Source organism: Rhea pennata, chromosome 1 (assembly GCF_028389875.1).
Source record: "Rhea pennata isolate bPtePen1 chromosome 1, bPtePen1.pri, whole genome shotgun sequence".
In the NCBI taxonomy this organism is placed as follows: domain Eukaryota; kingdom Metazoa; phylum Chordata; class Aves; order Rheiformes; family Rheidae; genus Rhea; species Rhea pennata.
In genome coordinates, this window is record NC_084663.1 from 9,929,655 (window position 1) to 9,949,023 (window position 19,369).

Sequence of the window (19,369 nt, forward strand, 5' to 3'; positions counted from 1 at the left end):
CATTGCACTTGTCAATAGAAACTGCTCTTTTTCCAGCAGGAGCTTACCTCTGCAGGCGGCTAGCGTCCGAGCCAGGACACCCAGGCCTGGGCACAAGGAGACGAAACGTGCTCGTAGTCTTTTGAGCTCGTTATCCTCATTGCGATTTTCAGAATGAGGAAAGGGCATCTTCCACCCTGCTGCAAAAGGAAAGGAGGCAGATCGGAGGCCCTGTCCGCACTGCGCCCTGAACCACTGCTGCTCAAAGTAGGAGTAACCCGGAGCAGATACACAGTCGATGCAGATTGCATCTTCCCCAAACAGAGGACAGAGTAGGACATAAGGGGCTCTAGTTCCCTACTCGTCCATCAGGACTTGTGGCAAGGCCAGAACGTAGCCCTTTGGGATGTGACTGGCTTTTTCTGTGTAGGTCTGTCGCATCAGATTAGATACACCTCCTTGTATTTTCCCATTGCCACTGCAGCAATCTACATTATTCCCACATGCTGCTGAACTTCAATATGTTAAAGAAGTACTTTATTTTTTTCCTGTGATGATAATTGAACACAGCATAATTAATAGCTCCTCTAGTGTGGTCGCATTTTCTTTTCCTGTGGGTGAAATCTCCAGCCAAGCAGTTTCTTTCCCACTGTGATTGTAGCAGAGTGCTTAGCTTACTTCACAGCGAAAATAAAATTGTACTGGAATGTTGGAAAATGTATGATTAGGAGCAGGATTTAAAATATCCACTTAGTGCATATCCTCAGTGTCTGCTGTTTGGGCTCGCTTGGCACAGTCAAGGTACATCTGTCAGTAAAGCAAATTAATAACAGTAATCTTATCTTACTTACCGGAGCCTATTGATCCTAAAGGAGAAGCCTGATTCCGTTTGTGTGAAGTTGTTTGAAATATTACTCCGTACGACTTGATCTGGAACTCAGATAAAGCTCCGCTTTGGTACCTGCGGCCCCATCAGAGCCGCCGTCGTGATTAGCGTACTGTATCTTTGACCTCAGAGGCTTTCTCTAGCGCCAAACAACCGTCGTAGCTGCAGGATCGTCTTAGAAGACAAACATTTTTTGGAAACAGTATAATGTTGGGAACCCACGCCTGCTCAACGCCCCACTCAGATTCTACAGTTTCACTTGCTTTATTTTATCAAAATTCCACCTGTATTTCTGGAAGACAGCATCCATGGCCTGTGACTGGTGACAGAACACAGTCATGGTATATTGCAAAACTGTTATATTTATTAGATCAAAGTTTTCCTTATAGCTCTTACAGGATATTTTCCTCAAAACCACGGTCATCAAATTGGGCTCAAGATAATTAACGAAATGCATCCATCCATTATGACAAACATTAAAAACACTCTCTGTTGTTCTGAATTATTCTGTTGCAGAAATGTGGATTTTTTTTCTTTAGTCATTTTTATTCATTTTCAAGTTTATATTGCATTTTCTTCTGAAGTGTTGTGACTACTTCTTGAATTAAATATATTTAATTACTAGCAGTAACCATAACGTAAACCACTGACAAAACAACTTATCTGGTATCTTTTCTAGCTTAATTTGTTTATGCAACTGTCTAAATAGAAAGAAAGAGTTTTTTCTTTCTTTTTTTTTTAAGAAAGAACTGGTCTTTATTTTTAAAATAGAATCAATATGGGCCTAATTAAAGATAACTGTAGATATTTTATGGAAAAAAAACACTTCTTTTTAAATTCTCAATAATATACACTTAGAAACCAACACCTGCTTAAGGAGGGGACAGATGGAAAAAATGAAAATCTCTGCTCTACAGGATATTCTAAGATTTCCAGAATATTTTTTATCCAAATTCAGATAAGAAAAGTGGAAATAACAGGTTTTTTGTATTAAACCAATAGAATTTAAGATAAAACTCACCACATACATAGCAAATGACATTTTGATACAGTGTAATAGATTTCAATTCAGTCTGTATTTTCAATATAGAAATGAAAAGTCTGAGGTTTCTTATCAGCAATTTCAACTCATTTATACCCATGAAAATGTTTTGATTCTGTGCAGTTACACTTGGATTCTTGTTTTGAGAATGTTGGCCTTCATAGTTAGTTCTGTTACTTTGATACTTCTATTCATTTTAAAATGCCTTATATTTTCCTAAGCTATTAATGGTACTAAATGCACAGCATGAAATATCCTCAGGGATGTGGCTGTAACTTCTGTGATATACTTGCATGGTGCTACGCTTAGCTAATTAGAAAGAAAAATCACATCCAGAGTTGTTCCCATTTCAGGGAGTCTACAGTGGTGTGCAGCAACGGAGAAATGATTTTTTTTTCCTTTTTTTCTACTCCCAAAGTTCTGCACATGAAAAAATAAATATATATCACAAGCACAGAAGCTTTAAAACAGAGACGATCTTAAGTCACAAAACACATACACAAAAACGAAGTCTCACATTTTGAGCCTGGGGCTTGTTAATGTTAAAGCCAATCACAAAACTCCCATTAATGTGAAAGGAGAAAGTGTTAAAATACTGGCACACACCTGTTCCTAAGCAGAAGATACAAGCTGTGCTGCTTCTTACCCTCAGTGGAGACTAGTGTCTAACACACAGATGCCTTAAGGGCCGTATAACTCTTAGATACTTTGTCTGACACGGGGAATATCGCGTGTGCTTGGGAGATCTAACAGCTTCAGATGTCCGACAACATTCGCCAGATGTTTCTGCATCCATCCCGAGCCTTCTAACAGCAGCTTCACATGCGTTTTAACGCAAGAATGACAAACTTCATCCTTCAAACTGGACACTAAGCATGGCTGGGTGAACGTCTGACGTTTCATGTTGCCGCTTAAGTAATGCTTGAGTCCTCTTCTTTCTTTAACTACTGAAGCAGTATTTCTCTTCTGCTTGCTTTTGCTGAGTTTTGATAATTAAAAGATTTCAGTGCAAAGTCCTGCTGAAAGTCGGTGCTTTTCTAGATTATTTTAAATATCAGTTGGTATTTTGAACAACCAGGGCTGAGTGACATATAGCTTCATAATCTTTATATGTGAAATAATTGCATATTACAAAATGCCAAGGACCTCTGGTTGCTCCGAAATCGAGGTATACTTATTAAGCACCTAAGTATATGTATTTTTTTCTTTTTTTTTTCTTTTCAAGATATTGGAACAGTTCTTAAAGTGGTTTCAATTCCTAAGGAGACTTGGCATGACTTAGAGGAAGTCTTGCTGGAAGAAATGACAGTCTTTCGGGTAAGTGCAGCTAAATTTCAAGTGTCAGGTTGTAGATTTCTCCGTGGACAGCTGCAAAGTGAGCTTTTTGCAGTCTAGCCAAGGACCAGCCTGGCATGCCCCTCTAATTAGCTTGTCACTTAGAGACTCAGACGCTAGTCAAAATAAACCTTGAAACTCTCTGTGCTAGCTGGAAGTTAATGATAAAGGGCTCTCATTTTGCAGTTTAAAAAGTAAACTAGCATCCGTGGATCCTGTAGGCATTGCATACTACAGTTAAATATGCATGCGTGCAAGTTGTGGAACAAGGCCTGTTTTCACCTGCACAGATATGCAATACAAGGATTTTAGAGGTACAAAAAGTCTTGACACTATTCAGATTATCAGCATAACATAACTCTAGGACGCTGCCTGAGGAAAAAACACTGATCTGCAAAGTTTTCTTATGCCCAACAGTTTCAGAAACGAAGAAAGAAAGTGTTCATATTTTCACAGCTAACTTGAGGGCGTTGTTTTCAAGAATTGAGTCAGGACAGCATAAACACCCACCACTCTTTGGCGCTTTGTTGTGAAAACCAATCTATCCCAGTTTTCCTAGCTGAACCACCCAAAAAGGAAGGTGTTCTCTAGGCACTTCGGCAGGTTGAGGCCAAGTGATCCATTCAGACTCTTTCCACACAAATCCCAGGGGTGTCTCATGTTTTGTACACAACCACAACTCATTTAAATTAAGTTAAATTGAAGTTAATCGGACAGCGTGAAGGTGACGTGTGCATGCTCAGGGCGCTCCACGTTGCGTGCACGGTGTGTTGGGTATCGCTGAAGATTTGCGGAGGAGTTGCACTTGTGATGTGCTCAAAGCCTGCCCCTGGAGTCAGACCAACATCTCGTGCCATAACTTGATTGCCATCAATTTCCTTTGGCTTCTGAACAGATACAACATATCTGAGCAGAGCTTATAGTTTGTTTGTTTGTTTAGTTAATATTATTATTATTTTCAATATAATTTTTATTTTCCTAGTGGACAATCTTGCTTCTATCAGTGCCAGTCTTGCAGATGTTTCTTACAGAAGCCGCTGTTTTGAGCCCTGAGACAAAGATTCCTCTGTTTCTATGATCTGTGGGTTTTCTGAGGGCAGAAGTGGATTTTTTTGTTGTTGTTTTTTAACAGAAAAATAAAGTAGAAGCTATGAGGAGAAAATGAGACGTAATTTGTGGCTCTCAGCTTCTTTCTTACACACGCAAAAGTCATTGCATTAATGCAGGGTAATTTGGCAATCATTGATAATGTATGAGTCTCTTCCCTAAATAAAGTAGCAGTGCCAAACTAAAAGAGAACAGAAATCTAAAAGTGAAAGAAAGAAAACAAATGAAATGAAAGATGTTTTGTGTTTTTTTTTTTTCCCCCCATAGAAAAGCTATACAAAAATACTATACTAAATAGCAAATTCAGATTTGGGATTTCTTTTCACCTGTATATTTATTTATTACACAAAAGGATTATGGTATTCTGGTATACTCAAATGCTCATTTATCTCCTTTGACATGCATTTAAGCCTTAAAGAGGTCATTAATGTACATCAGTAGAATGAGCAGAATTTGTGTGCGTAAGATATGGATCTTTCAATAGGAATTTATAGTAGATTTTAAATGTACCTTAACCAAAATGTAAGTTTTCATTGGTTACAAAAGAGTCTGTCAGCATGTTAAGGAACATATTTTGATGCCTAAACTGCTTTGTACTGAATACAATGGTTTTCATTTATAATTCCACTACACTGAAATTCTTCCATATCTGTTACATCGATAACAAATGCCTCTTTTAACCCCATTTATGCAATATTTCTCTGAACAGCTGAGCAAACAAATGAATGAGTTCAGCTTTCATTCAAATGTTACACTTAATTGATGCTTTCTAATACTAGATCTATTAACCCATTTGTAAAGGCAGGTCCACATCCTTAGCATTCGCTGACCTGTATCAGATTCTCTCAGGATCAGCAAGCTGAAAGCTACACAAGTATAAAAGTTCAGTAAAAAATGTATTAATGTACCCAAGACATGGTGCGTGGGATTAATAGTAGATTTTTAGATCCAACATAGATCATATGGAATTGACTTGAAGATTTTGTAACCAAATGATGCAATTTTTACTTTCCATTCAAACAGCTGGGACTAAAAGTGTAAATAACAACCTTATAATCAAGTCTAAATGCAGTTATTGTGTTAAATATGTACTACAGTCTTTATGTAGGAAAACAGGCAATGGTTTGGCATTTACTTGTTATAGATAAGTATAAATAAGATTAGAAATTTAACTAAGAGAAAACTAACTCTTCTACTGACCCACTTGGTTGATTAAATAATGGATATTCTGGAGTGTAAAAAATTGCTGCCTGCTATGGTTCTTCATTCTTCAAATATGAGTTACTTTTTGTATGAGAATAGTTCAGTCCAGTCAAGAAGACTAGAGTTGTGATTAAGGCTTGTTCTTATGAATAAGATTTTGCAGGAATGGAATTTTCTCCTTAATATGGTTGAAATGTATTGTTTTAGTTCTATTCCCTTTAATATACAGCATCTACATATTTTGATATAGCTATTATTATTTCATAGTTCCAGGGGCAGGCAGTTCTTTAAATTTAGTTTTAATGTTAATTGCAGAGTGAAACTCGTGACAAAATATTCACTGTGAAATTTCAAGATATATGGGAAATGGTATGTCTGCTGTCAGCACAGCACTTAATGATGCGCCCAGACACATGCAGGCATTCTAATTAACTTATAAAATATTCCACTATAAAAGATAACAAGAGCTACCATTGTTAAGGAATATCTAGTTTAATTTCAGGGCTTCTAAGTAAACAAATATCATTCTAGTAATTTTTTTTTTCTTTTCTCCTCACCCCCTAGGAACCCACTGTTATTTCGGCAATGAAGATTTCCACAAAACAGGTACTGTATGCACAAACTTTAAATCACCTTTAAATATTTATTGGCTTCTGTTTTTAAGAGACAGTAACTTGGCAGTTGGTAAAGACATATTAATTACAGCAGCAGCATCCCACCCCTTTATATAAACATCAGTAGTTTCTCAGGAAAATGTGACATGCAAAGGAAAAAGGAAAAGCTTAGTTTGTGTTTTACTGGTAAGGTGGAAACTGAACACAAACTAACCAGCCGTCTGGAGGCTCTCAAGAAAAAAATTCCACATTACTGAATGCTTTTATGAGAGAAAAACTATTTTTAAAAAAGTGTCCAAAAGTGGTCCCTTACACTACTGGGACTAGTTCTATTCCCTGTAAGATTAGTAGCACGTTCTATTAATTCCAATGCTATAAATGGAAATTCAGCTCATGTGACAGAGCTCTGGCTCTAGTTAGGCGCAGAGGTAGAGAAAGGTATCACCAGAAGACATTATTTTCAAACCTGGTTGTGGTCCTATCACCTTGAAAAGATTTAGTAGAACTTGAATAAGTACAGAGTAATCCCTAGGATGGACAAAGTGCTGAATGGCTTCTTCTGTACGAGGAGACACAAAATAAACTGAGACTTGTCAGGCTGTAAAATGGTGCAATTTGCAGCCGGGCAGGGACACCAAGGAACTTTAGAGAGAACTTTTAAGGAACTTTGATAGACCTTTGTAAAATCAGGAGTGGCATGACTGCGTCTCCAGCGAAGGGTAACCAGGTAGCTGTCACAGAGCAAGCAGAAGGGGATATCTTTCCATACAACGCATTCTGTGGAAATTACTGCTGCAGGATTTTGCGGGTACATGGGTGGCTGCAAAAAGCTGTTAGAATCCTTGATGGAAGGTCAATGGAACATTAAGGGTAACGATATGGGTTTCTGATTCAGGAAGTCCAGAAGATGCCAGCTGTTGGAAACTTGGGCAAACTAGTCTATTTAAAGTAGGTGTATACCTCTCTCATTTACAATAAACGAATGAATCAATCTGAATCCAGCTCAGTGATTCTGCTTCTAAGAATAACTCCCTAAATATACTTTGGGTCCAGTCTGCTTCAAGGCTGGACTCCTGGCCAAAGTCTCTCTCATCCAGATAAAATGCTCTACACACTGTATCACAGCATATTTGTTTTCCACTTTTACTATTCAATCTAAGCTATTCTGCAGGAGGCTAAGAACAGTGGTCTAAAATGGGCATATGGTCTAGTACAAAAGGAATACAACAGAAACAAAAAGAACACGAGAAATGAAAAAATGAGACACCTGCTTACCGAAGAACTTAACCATGAGTCAGATTCAGGATCCCTGTTGCATGCTGTCTTTCCGCTTGTGCGCCTTCCATTCCGGTGTGCACACCGCTCAACTTTAACAAAAAAAAGGAAAAGCTTATTTAGCCCAAAATCTCCATGTCTTTTGCTTGGAGGACAAGGTTAGAATGTGGGCTCCAGACTCCTGACCAGCCTGTAGAATCTGTGTTTCCTACATTTCAGTGAGAACTTCTTAAGCAAAAGATGAGCTCATTCCATTCATTGTAGACTCAACTATACCTAAAATTAACTGGACTTCGTGATGGATGGAGGTAAAGTTTTGTCTGATTTCTAAGAAAGGTGATTCCACTTTTCTCAGAATAATTTTGTGTAATTTGGAGCCTAATTCTGGAAATACTAGCACCTTATTCGCACCTTGGTTTTTTTTTCCCATTAATATCACTGTCACTGTCATTTTGTATTAATTGTTGGAGTAGGTGCACTAAAAGACATATATTCTAAACTAGATTTAATCTACCTCATTCTATATATTATTGAATAAGAGTTAAGTTTATTCTATAATGGACAGAACCCAATACTCTGTTTGAAATGTTGCATATTTAACTAGAAATTCACTGTATACAGAAAAGCTGTTTGAAAGCATTTTTGTATTTGACAGAAAACATTCTGTTTGAGGCAACTTTTCTAACACAGTTTATCACCTAAAACAACAAAAATGGCAGGACCTAAAAAATGTAGTATTGAACACTGAGATATTTAAAAACAGCCTGTCAAGTTGTATATATGTTCACATCATACCAAAATGCTCTGCTTTGGATTATTTTTATAAGTACATTCCTTTAAAGCAGCTGATCACATTTGATAATAGTCCATGCATTTTAGTATAACCTCTTCTTCAAAGCATCTTTATTTATTCAAGAGAGATTACAGTTTTCCCTGAGTCTTTTGAAAACAAATTTACAATATTAAAATTGTCTAAAGCTAAAAAGAGCATAGAACACCAGTTATTCAAGCAAAGTTAAGCTCATGAAAAATCAAACAGCCTCAGGCTAAAAATGACAGAATCATGATACAGTATGACAAGTTTTTGGCACAGTCTTTGTATCAAATAAGTATTTGGCAACATGCTTCCATTTCATATTTATGGTTAAAAATACTGTAGTTTTACAGTTCAAACACTTTACTCATTGTGTTCTGATAAGCAGGAGGTTTTTGTATAAACAGCACAATTCTATGTATTGATCAAAGCAGGAGCATGAAATGTAAACAATAAAATCCGCATGTTCCACTTAATAATTTCAAAGCAATCGCTTTATTTTATTCTCTCACTAACAAATGTTGCATTTAAATATAACAGCACTGTACTGGGGACGTCTCCTTACTTTTGATTATTGTGCTACACCGGTTGTTTCAAGCTACCTGTTTGGCCATTGTGCCAAACTGATACACTTCAAATGACTCCTCTTCCTAAAGACCTGAACCTATAAATTCAATTCCTCAGGAGCAGAACTTAGATAAGGATTTAAATGGTATCCAACTCAAAGGCTTTAATACCCCTCTGTAGAACTATGGATTTGGCCCTCGAGCAAGAGTTGCTTTGAGAAAAGAAATTAGCCTTTATGTGAAAATTTAAACTAAGTCTTGATACATTCCTTTTGAACTCTGACTTTAACTCACAAGAATTATATTTTCTTGCTGAAGCTACATATTCCTCCCAACTGTGTTTAGAGTCCTAGATCCGTATGTAAGCCCTAGATCCTGAATAAAGCTTAAGCTTAGGTAGCTGTAGTTACAGACCTTCAGAGGACAGCACCCTACAGACACTTGCAATACCCTGCAGACACTTAAATATTACAGTTCTGTGGGAGCGGCCTTCCAGGGCTCCCCTGGTTGCTACTGGTCCCAGTACCCCTCACATGGGGCTCCAGAATTTGCCTCTTGACTTAAAAATGTGGCCAAAAAGTCATGCCTGGCTTTCAATCAAAACTGGCTTTTTGCGGAGCAAGCTTGCATTTTTTTCCTGGGGGTCAGATTTATGATCCTCTTTATCAAAAAGCCATTGGACCTTGTGGTAAAATGGGAAAGAACTAGTAGATCCTCGGCTGGTACAAACCATCTCTTTGGTTAACTGCAACAAAGAGTTTTTGTTTCTAAATATAAGATTTCCAACTGAAGGCAAGGCAGAGACCTTTAGAGAAGACCTTACAGACTATTTGTGTAGGCATATAAAGTACTGCATCTTATTCCGAGATCACTGTTTCTGTTCATAGTGAGCATATATGAAGGGCCAGCCCAAAATGTATGTCACACAACCATCCCCTGAACTACTCAGCGTCAGACAGTTACCTTTCAACATATGTACTGTGATCATTATGCAAAGGAGTTTAAGGAAGTGTGATGCAATGGGATTTGGTCCTCCTACTCCCTTAAGTTCCTTTGAAAATTCTGCTTAAATAGTTCTTTTTAAGTATTTCTTTTTTTGTGTGCTCTCCCTTCCCCCCCCTCACACCCCCTTTGCAAACAGAAAACTCTTATTGCTTTTTCCAAGTGCTAGAGAAAGAGTGCATTTTGGGCAAAACTGTGTGGCTAACAGACACCACTAGATTGCTGTAAACTTTAGTCTCCTAATCTTTGCTATAGTTCAGATGCTTCAGCAATAATTTTTGGAAAACATTTTTTTTTTTTACTCTGGTTTGATCTGATAATCAACTGATTTATTAAATTAAAAATCTCTTGGGATAGCCTTTGCCCAAAAGACAGTTTGACCGTGGCAAAGTAAGGTCAAACCATTGATGCAAATCATTCTATTACTACTTTCTGAATTTCTTACTGACTGGACTTATATATTATTAGTGTCCCGAATAATGATCACCAGCTGGAGTCTGAAAGCATGATCAGAAGAGCAGCAAACAGGGCAGCAGCCTCTAGGCTGTGTAACACCTGAAACACATGCTGCACTTCGCTAGCTGAACTTTATGAACTTATCTACATGGCATAGACTCTTTAAGTAACCTTATTTTGGCCTCACTTTTTTTTTTTTTTTTTTTTTTTTCCCCCGTATGTTCTGGTCATTCTCTAATTCTGAAGACATTTATTAGAAATCAGAGAGAATTTTTTGACCAACTGAAATTGCTAATAGGGGTGCTAGGAATCCATTACACCATACTTCTTTATTTTCCCACATGCATACTCTAGGTTGATTTTTATATTAGCTGCACCACACGTTGTTACACACACACACATATATATATCAATTCACCAATTACATAGGACCCAGATCAATACCATCTGGACACTTAAGATACTTAACTGAAGCTCTAATTTGACCTATGCTTCCTCTATAATCAGTAAAGAGAAAAGACATCTCTTGAGAAATGGCTAGGTCACCTAAGATTTGAATTGCTGCTTTTTTACTGCAGAATATAGCCCTGAGCTGGGGTGTCGTTAAGTGCCTTAAGTCAGAGAGAACTGGCCCGTCTTGTCCGATGCCTGCCATTTGTTTCTCAAGGATACAACATGAGCTGAGGACTATTATATACAATTAAGGCTTTGCACAGAGCCCTGTGTGGTCAGAGGCTTTTGCCAAGAGAATGTGGTTTTACAGTCTGACTAAGGCGCTATAATAGACTGAAGCAGCTGCTTAGATAGGGCTTAGTCTTCAATTTACCAGTGAATTTTCTTTTGTCTTTTTTTTTTGTCATATCTTTTCTTGAGAAACTCCTGATGTTTACATAAAGGCTGGGGATGTTTCTATTACAATTAATATGTCTATATAAACTGCCAAGTTGCTTTATCTGAAAGCAATTAATGCTGCACCTTTCACAAGGGTTTTTGGTTTTGCTATCTCCTGGTATCCAGTGTTTGTCATATCCTGTAGACTGGTGACTTCCACCACCTTGCATCCTTGTATTCTCCATAAGTGGTACCTCTAAGACATCACAATGCAGGAGATGAAGAATTTGGATAAAAGTTCTTCAAATTCTATTTTTTACATCAGCCCTATGATTTCTAAGGAAGGGAAATGAACACAGCTTTGCAGTTTGTTGATGAGACTGCTTGGAGAGAGACCTTAAGAGCTGAAGAGTTGATTGCCCCCCATAGGTGCTGGGTAACAAAGTTCAAGCTTTTGATAGCAAAGTTTCAGTGCTTTCAAAATAGAAAGATTATGCCATTTATTTTTGTTTATATATTTATTTTGCTTTCCCCTGTTTTTTTGTCTCAGAGAGAACGGTTTTTAATTACTACATTCATTTTCTTTGACAATTAACACTAAGCTGAAATAGCTGTTTTGACTTTCACGTGAGTAGGTAGTTCAGTTTCCTCATGCCCCTTTTGGGACTGGCTAATCAGATGGACCACGTGAATTTGATTTTGCATTCTTTATTTTCCTTCATTGGATCCTCTCCTTTGAGCTGCATGTCCCACTAGAAATGAAGTTTTTTATCCAAAATAAAATAAGCCATCTTCCCTCATTAAAGAAATGCTTCAGAGTATGTGGCCTGCAGAAAACAGTATGAAGCCTCAAAACTACCAGACATGCAAAGAACTGTGTCAGCACTTCCAAGCCGAAATGTCTCAGCATCTGTCTGAAATAATTTACTTTAGGATTCTTCTCAATAAAAATTCAAGTTATATGTAGAAAATTTACATTAAAATTGCTTTTCTTTTTGCTTTAATTCAAAAGCATATTTTCCACTGTGTTCTGTCACTGATGATAGCTCCATCCCAATGCAGAGTTATAAACACAAATATGAGAAAAAATGGAAGCATACTTAATTTTTCTTCTATTCAGAGAGACCACAAAGAAGTTCAAACAAATGTCAAAGATTTTCCTGGGTTTTTTTTTTTTCCTTTTTTTTTTTTTTTTTTATCCTGAGGATTATTATTCTCATTCTTTTATTGTATGTTAGAATCGTGATCACTTACCATGTTTGCAAAAGTCTTAATATATCATTTTATCATTTTATTTTTTAGGCCTTCCTAGTAAAAACTGGAAGTTTGCAAAGTACTATTTTATCTATCTATCTATCTATTTACTTACTTATTTTACTTTATAATAGCAACAGCTCTACATTGGCTCAGCCACTGGAGTTTCACAGCTTCCTTTACACCGCTGCGATGTGTATGGAAAAGCATGTGCTGAGTGTTGTCTTGCTAGAGACCCGTACTGTGCCTGGGACGGTTCATCTTGCTCACGTTACTTCCCCACTGCTAAGAGGTAGGGACAGTTTCGGATGTCTGCATGACTTGCTATTTGTTTTAATTGATGGTCTCAATTTGACCAGAGGGCTTTGGAGATTTTGCATGGGATGGTTAGCTGGAGCCCTTTCTATTCCAAAGAAAACATAATTGTGGGAGATACAAGCAATGTGAAGTCTTGGTTGATTTAAAGTGAACACTGCTACTTCTTGGGTTGGCTTGAAAGGCTATTGTAAAAAAAGCATTCAGAAAACAGCTGTCTCTGAAATGTACTCATAACTTTTTATTCAGTATTACATAGGAACAAGAAAAAAAAATTCTAACATGAGGATGGGAACAGCTATTAAAAATATATAAAAATTTACTCTCCCCTCAACTAACTTATCTTACATTTTCATGAATTCTAGTACAAAGGGATTATCTATAAAGTGTTTGAACATGAATAGAAAGGTATTATTTAGTGATATATAGCATGATTGTTATTATTTAAAAGTATAATTTATACGTGTTGATGTGTGTGTAAATACTACCAGATCAGAACGATAACCACTTTACATTCACTCTGCACTGATGTTAAAGGTTTTGCAATGTAAAGGTTAAGGGAAAACAGATTCTGCAAGTGGAAAATACCATTTTTATAAGAATTTACAAGTCTGAGTTGCCTGGTCTGAAGATTTAAAATGGTAGTTTCTTTGCTTTCTTTAGTATTGGGAGTTCTTTCTCTTAAAAGATACAACCTGCTCTTAGTTATGAAATGGAAATTAGGAATAGTTGAATTAATAAATGCTTGCATATAAGAACTGCTACTAGTATAGTGCTGGGATTCCATATCTTTCCCTTAGTATATTAGCCAAGAAAATGATGAAAAAAATGTTCAGAGGGAAATCCTGTCAAAGCAAATATGTCAAACATCTTATACCTATGAATAACCAAGAGACCAAGAATTTATATGCATAAGGAGCCTTTATCTTAAAATTAATGTTAACAAATGTTAGTTTGGAATGTCAGGATTTCAGATTCCAGATCTGGACTGGTTGTTGGAGGAGCAGAAATGTGGTAGAGGGTGGGAAATAGCATTTATATCGTAGATTTTTCATGTGAAGAGAATTAAAATGTCAGTGTTTGCATCTAATGACAAAAGAAAAAAAATGCTTATGGAACATCAGGTTCTGTCTTTGCACCAAAAAGTAGAGTTAATCTGGCATGAGGCATTTCTGAAATTCTTTAGGAAAAAAAAAATAAAAGGAGAAACTGAACACATCCTAGAAAAAGCACTGGTCAGATTTTCTGAGTTTCAGCAGCAGACCCAGCTCACTTCATTGTCATCAGAAAGGCAAGAGGACCTGTTCTTACTGGAGTGAAGGGTAGGGCAAAGAAGGGAGCTAAACTGGGCTGCATTGCTGCAGGAAAAACTTGGGGTGCAGAATTTCCTCTTCTGGAGGCCAGTACAGAGGAAGAAGCAAGTGGTGGAAGGCTGGGATCCTGACACTGCATGCAAAAAAATTCACTGTCCTCGCCCGTTCCATTTCTCCTTCGGCAGCAGCAGCAGGATAAGGGCTCTGCTACCAAAAGGGGGGATCTGCTGTTCGTCTGGTACCTCCTTTACCCACTTTACCGAAACCAGCTTTGAATCCATCTGTGACAAAATCAGCAGTGCTGGAAACAGCTTCAACGTCAACATTTTCCTAATATAGAGTCCCTGTAATTTTAGGCTACAGAAATATTGGGAAAGTTGAGTCTTGAGGCATTTGAGGAGATGCTTTTACTAATAGTGCTCCCTCCTATCCTGCCTTTTTTTAAGGGAGCTTTTATGAGCCACGATTTTAATTTACTTTTCTTTCTTTGTATATTTAAGAAGTCTAAATGATGGTTCAGAATGCCTGTAGTGTGACCACTTAACTCTGCCCCATGCAGATGTGTTCTGGCTCCTATTTCATAGATCATCATGTTGATACAACGGTGATATGTGCGACATTTTCCTGAGATTCTAACTAAACATCTCATCCAAAGCCCACTGACAGTAATATGAGTCTTTCCACGGGCTTCTTTCCTACAAATAGTATCCTATAAATCTACTGCCTTTTGAAATTTAGGAAGGGAGTAATAAAATACTGTATTTATGCTTCTTTATGTCTTGGATGTATTTTTATTTGTTGATAATGGGTAAGATAAATATGACCTCTTATATTAGGATGAGTGCAATTTTTGAATCTTCTATCAATCAACCAACCATTCCTTCTTACTAAGCGTATTAAGGTCTCCTAGTATACCAAGACAATTTCTGTGAAGTTTCTACTCAGAAAGATATAAAAAAGCACATTCCCCATTAAAAAAAATGATAAAAGTGGTACAATTCTTCAGATAAATAATTTCGGGGATAACATCTCAGTAGTTTTCAGTGGAATAAAAAGGGCGAGGGAGGTAAAACGTTTCGAGGCACAGAAGTCGGCCCTGCAGTTGATGGTGCCCGTGGGGGAACTCTGAGCATGGGCTGTGAGTCAGAGCTTGCAAACAGGGCTGGGGGACGGCAGAGAGATGGTCTGTGTCCCGCTGAACAACGGCTTCTTAAAAATGCGGGCTGTTGTCACAAGGGAGGGACCATCAGTGCTTTTTACAAGGCTACTTGACTTTTGCATATCCGTTGCTGGATGCCATAAGCTGAAATCACAGCACTGTTCAGCAGCCTAATCCTCTTTGTTCTCCTCTCGTTTCGCAAGCCCGCAGGCTTTCTCTGATTCCGAGAGTAAAGTGCTCACACTTGAAACACAGCTTTGTTTGCCTTGTTCCTTTTTTTTTCCCCCTCCTTTCTTTTTTTATAAGAAACTCTTCTGTGGCTCAATTGAATTTTGTTGCAGCTATTTGAATAAGAAAGAAGACAAAAAGAGAACAACAAAAGCAAAATAAGACAGTCTAAAACTTTCTTTTTTTCTTTTCTTTTTCTTTTTCCTTTTTTATTTGGTGTGTGAAATGCAACATTTTAGCGCACATCAGTATGTTCTTTGAAAAAAACAGTGGAGATCAAATTGGGGAAAGAATATATTATGTTAAATGGTCAGGCAATAAAAACTAGAACCCAGAATTAAGTTACAAAAGAAGAAATAAATGGCATTTCAAAATCTTCCAAATGCTTTATTCAGTTTATCTTAATGGTCATTTGCAACAGATTTGAATCAATTGAATGAGTAATATTTTAGTGAAATCAGTAGGGGCTGAAATGATTTCTTTAATTTAAATTTTGTGGAAAATACAATCTGAGTATCCCTTTAGAACCATCCATCTTAATCTTTAATTTTAAGTAAAGAAGCTATGATATTTAAAGTATTCTGTGCATGCAGAAAAGTTTCAACTTCTTTATATTTTTGATGCATGTTAAACTGTATGTATTATTATGCTTTGATCTCTTGGTGGATCCCATATCTATCAATTAAGTCATGCATTTTTCTCTGAACAATGTTACCAGCAAAGTTAAAGGAAACTTCATAAGCTCAGTGTAAAAGAGACACGTATTTACTCGTAAGTGTAAAGGCTGATGTTGTGAACTATGATCATGCACAGAGTATGGTAACAGTATGATTTTCTTCATCGTGCAGTTTCGGTGCATTCATGTGACCCATGTAGTTATAAACATGTTCCTTTTGTTGCTGTTGAGTCATGGCAAATGTGAATATAGTCCACCGAGAACGTCACTAAAAGTTTCCAAATATGATATTTGCAGACGTACTAGACGACAAGACATCCGAAATGGAGACCCTCTTACTCACTGCTCAGACCTGCAGCATCATGGTAAGTTAGGGATGTTCGTGAAGTAAAAACAATTTGAACATACTTTACAGACTATATACAAATAGAGTAGGAAGCAAATGAATCATTTGGTAGGAAAACTGCAATAACATTTAGGAAAGATGAACAAAATTAATATTCCAATTTTGATTGCTTGTGGTAGTCTGGATCAGATATTAAAGAATTTTGGTTGTGTTTTTCATCAAGTTAAAAATTGAAGCATTTTAACTTTTCCACTTCTCTTGTTTGATAATACCATACTATCAATCTAGGCATACTATATCAGAGAACAGTCATACTGTTGTAGAATACCACCTTCAGAACAACAAGAAGTGTGTACATGTTGCTTCATATAGTTTTGATGGGAAGATAACCAACCACATAATTAACCACCCTGGTTAAATACGGAATGGCATTTGTTGTAGCTGCCACGCTAGCAGGCAGCTCCTTCAGATCAGGATGTTCTTTGGAGTATACCTGTCCCATATGTTTTCCAAATGGGTTTTCCTTGTCATCTTTTTGTTTTGGTTGACTGTGTTATTTCCACGTAGCGTATTGACCAGAATTTTGAACTGGTTGGCTGATAAACTTAACTTATCCCAGTTACCAGTTTGTTGCCAATCTCTTCGGAAGATCCTCACTTAGAGAATGAAAAATTTCCATTTTACCCTAAGGGAACAGAATACTTAGGCAATGCTTCCCTCTGCTGGATAAAAAGCTGATTACTCGTGTTTGTGTTACATCTATAATAATAGTTAAACCACTGAACAGATTTCTGGAGTAAATAGAGGTGGCTGAAAATGGAGATATCTCAAAACTCTCATGTCTTCCACTCCTTGCAATAGCAGCAATGGCAAATAGATAATCCAAGTATTAGGGCTGAGATGGCATTTTCAGCTCTCCAGTGTGAAATTTTCACAGGGGTCTATATGTGAATTTTATTACCAGCAGAAACGTGTCTTGGACATTACCCTCACATTCTTGCTGTTTCCATCTTAAGCTGCCTGTGATGATGTGGGTTATCACATGCTCAGGTTTTTTCATGTTCTCTTCCACTTACTAGCTGTACTTTACAAAAGCAATAGGTCTGTTGCTTATCTTCATAGACAAGAAAAGAATTTCAAAATATCTTAATATTTCAATTTTGATTGCTTGGTTTTGTACCTTCCTATGACAAACTTATCTACCTAAAAAGATAGAGAGTGATCCAATGTAGTTCTTTCATTTATCACTTTTACCTATATTTTTGGTAACCTGTATGACAATCATGAGAACAAAAGATCAGGAAAAAAATGTTGAATAGTACACTTTATCACAAGGAGCTTTCGTACAGATTTTTGACTTTTCCGGCCTTTCAAAGGCACAAATCAGTGAAATAGGAGCTGAGATGCCACTTGGAAAAATGGTACTGAATGGCGAAATGAAGCCAGAGTGCTTGGAAGAAATAATAATATACAAAATATACCAAAGGAACATAGTCCTAGGCTTTAGACCTGAAGGATGTATTGACAGAGTGCTTTCTGAAATGATGCTTTAGCTTGTTTTAGAAAAATTTCCCTCTCCCCGTCCTTAATTTAGCCTTTTAAATCTGTAAAAATTTCCTACATTCATTTGACTTTTGCACAGAGAAATGTGCATTATGCTTTATACAGACCACTATAAACACTTGCCATGCAAACTCATGCTGAGCCTTTGCCTTGGTTATCACTAGTAGTTTCCTGGACATTCAGGTGCCGAACTGGGAGTGTTTGTAGGTAAGAATGTGCTCCAGCAATCTCTACTACTTTCTACACATTCCTCTGCGGTCACTGGCAGTTGATTCTCTGTGTGAATCAACGGAAATATGAACAAAGAAAAATCTCTCATAGTATACCTCACTTTTAAAGACGTTGTAGAAAAATGCCAAGGTCTCAAACTGAATCAGCAGTGCTTTTAATAGGGTATAAGTAACTCTTTCACATGTCCTTTTATGCAAGGGTATAAGTAGTATAAATTCACTACAGACCAAAATTAGCAGGAAATGAGGATTCTTAGCTCTGTAAGTATTTGACCAAATATAAACTCTAAAGCATGATCACCTTTGTGTCAGTTAAAGAGCAAGTTTCTTTTAAGCCTGTCAGACTAGTGCTATTAAAAATCTCATCATTATTTTTTGGAACAATTTGTGAATGAAAAGCCACCTTTTCTTCAGTGATTTACACCAATGGGGGTCTCACAGGATTGCTCAGAATTTGGCTGTGATGGAGATGGAGCAGAGATAGAATCGGTGAGGCAATTTTGGCATGACTACTTAACAATTCATTCTTCTTCAGTTGTGTCAGAAGTTAAGTATTTAAAGGATATTTATCAAAGTAATAGATTGATACTGCTGTTGAATTCACTTTGGAAATTACAGCTTCAGACAGACATTTTGGTTTGAATTTCATAACCAACGTAATGACTCTAGTTTTTAATTCCTCCAGCTGCTCTTCTGAACTTCACAGACTTTCATCCTTCCTCCCAGTCTCTATTAGGCCTCTCTGTAACTCCCAGAGTCCTTTCTGATGCTGTCATTATTCCATCACTCTACTTACTTCCTTGTATTTTGTGTGCTCAACATTATGTGAACATTATAGTCATTTCTGGTTCTGCCTTCTGCTACCTTACATCATGGAAATGGAATTTGAAGGGTCTCTTAAATCCTCCGCTCATTGCATGACTGTTGCCTGTACTATATTTTCTAGACCTGTGAACAAATTTAAAGGGGCTTCTACCACTTTCCATGGTGATTTCTAACAGACTAGGATATTATGGACCAGATCCAACAAAACACTCAGAAGTCTGAAATGGCATCAAGGAACCCAATTTCAAGACAATTTCTGTGAAAAATGTGACTAGCTTCTTAGGTACCCAAGGTGTTCTAGATATTTAATATTTCTGGCAGAAATATCCCTACATACTTAAAATTATGCT

The 19,369-nt window shown here is 37.1% G+C and overlaps 1 protein-coding gene across 1 annotated transcript in view; it reads left to right on the plus strand.

Annotated features, from left to right (window-relative positions):
- SEMA3A (semaphorin 3A) overlaps positions 1 to 19,369 on the plus strand; it is a 169,637-nt gene that overhangs the window by 145,862 nt on the left and 4,406 nt on the right. Inside the window, exons 13-16 of the mRNA XM_062597623.1 lie at positions 3,133 to 3,224; positions 6,117 to 6,158; positions 12,499 to 12,656; positions 16,353 to 16,420. Coding sequence (XP_062453607.1) covers positions 3,133 to 3,224; positions 6,117 to 6,158; positions 12,499 to 12,656; positions 16,353 to 16,420 — 360 coding nt within the window. The remainder of the gene's footprint in view (positions 1 to 3,132; positions 3,225 to 6,116; positions 6,159 to 12,498; positions 12,657 to 16,352; positions 16,421 to 19,369) is intronic.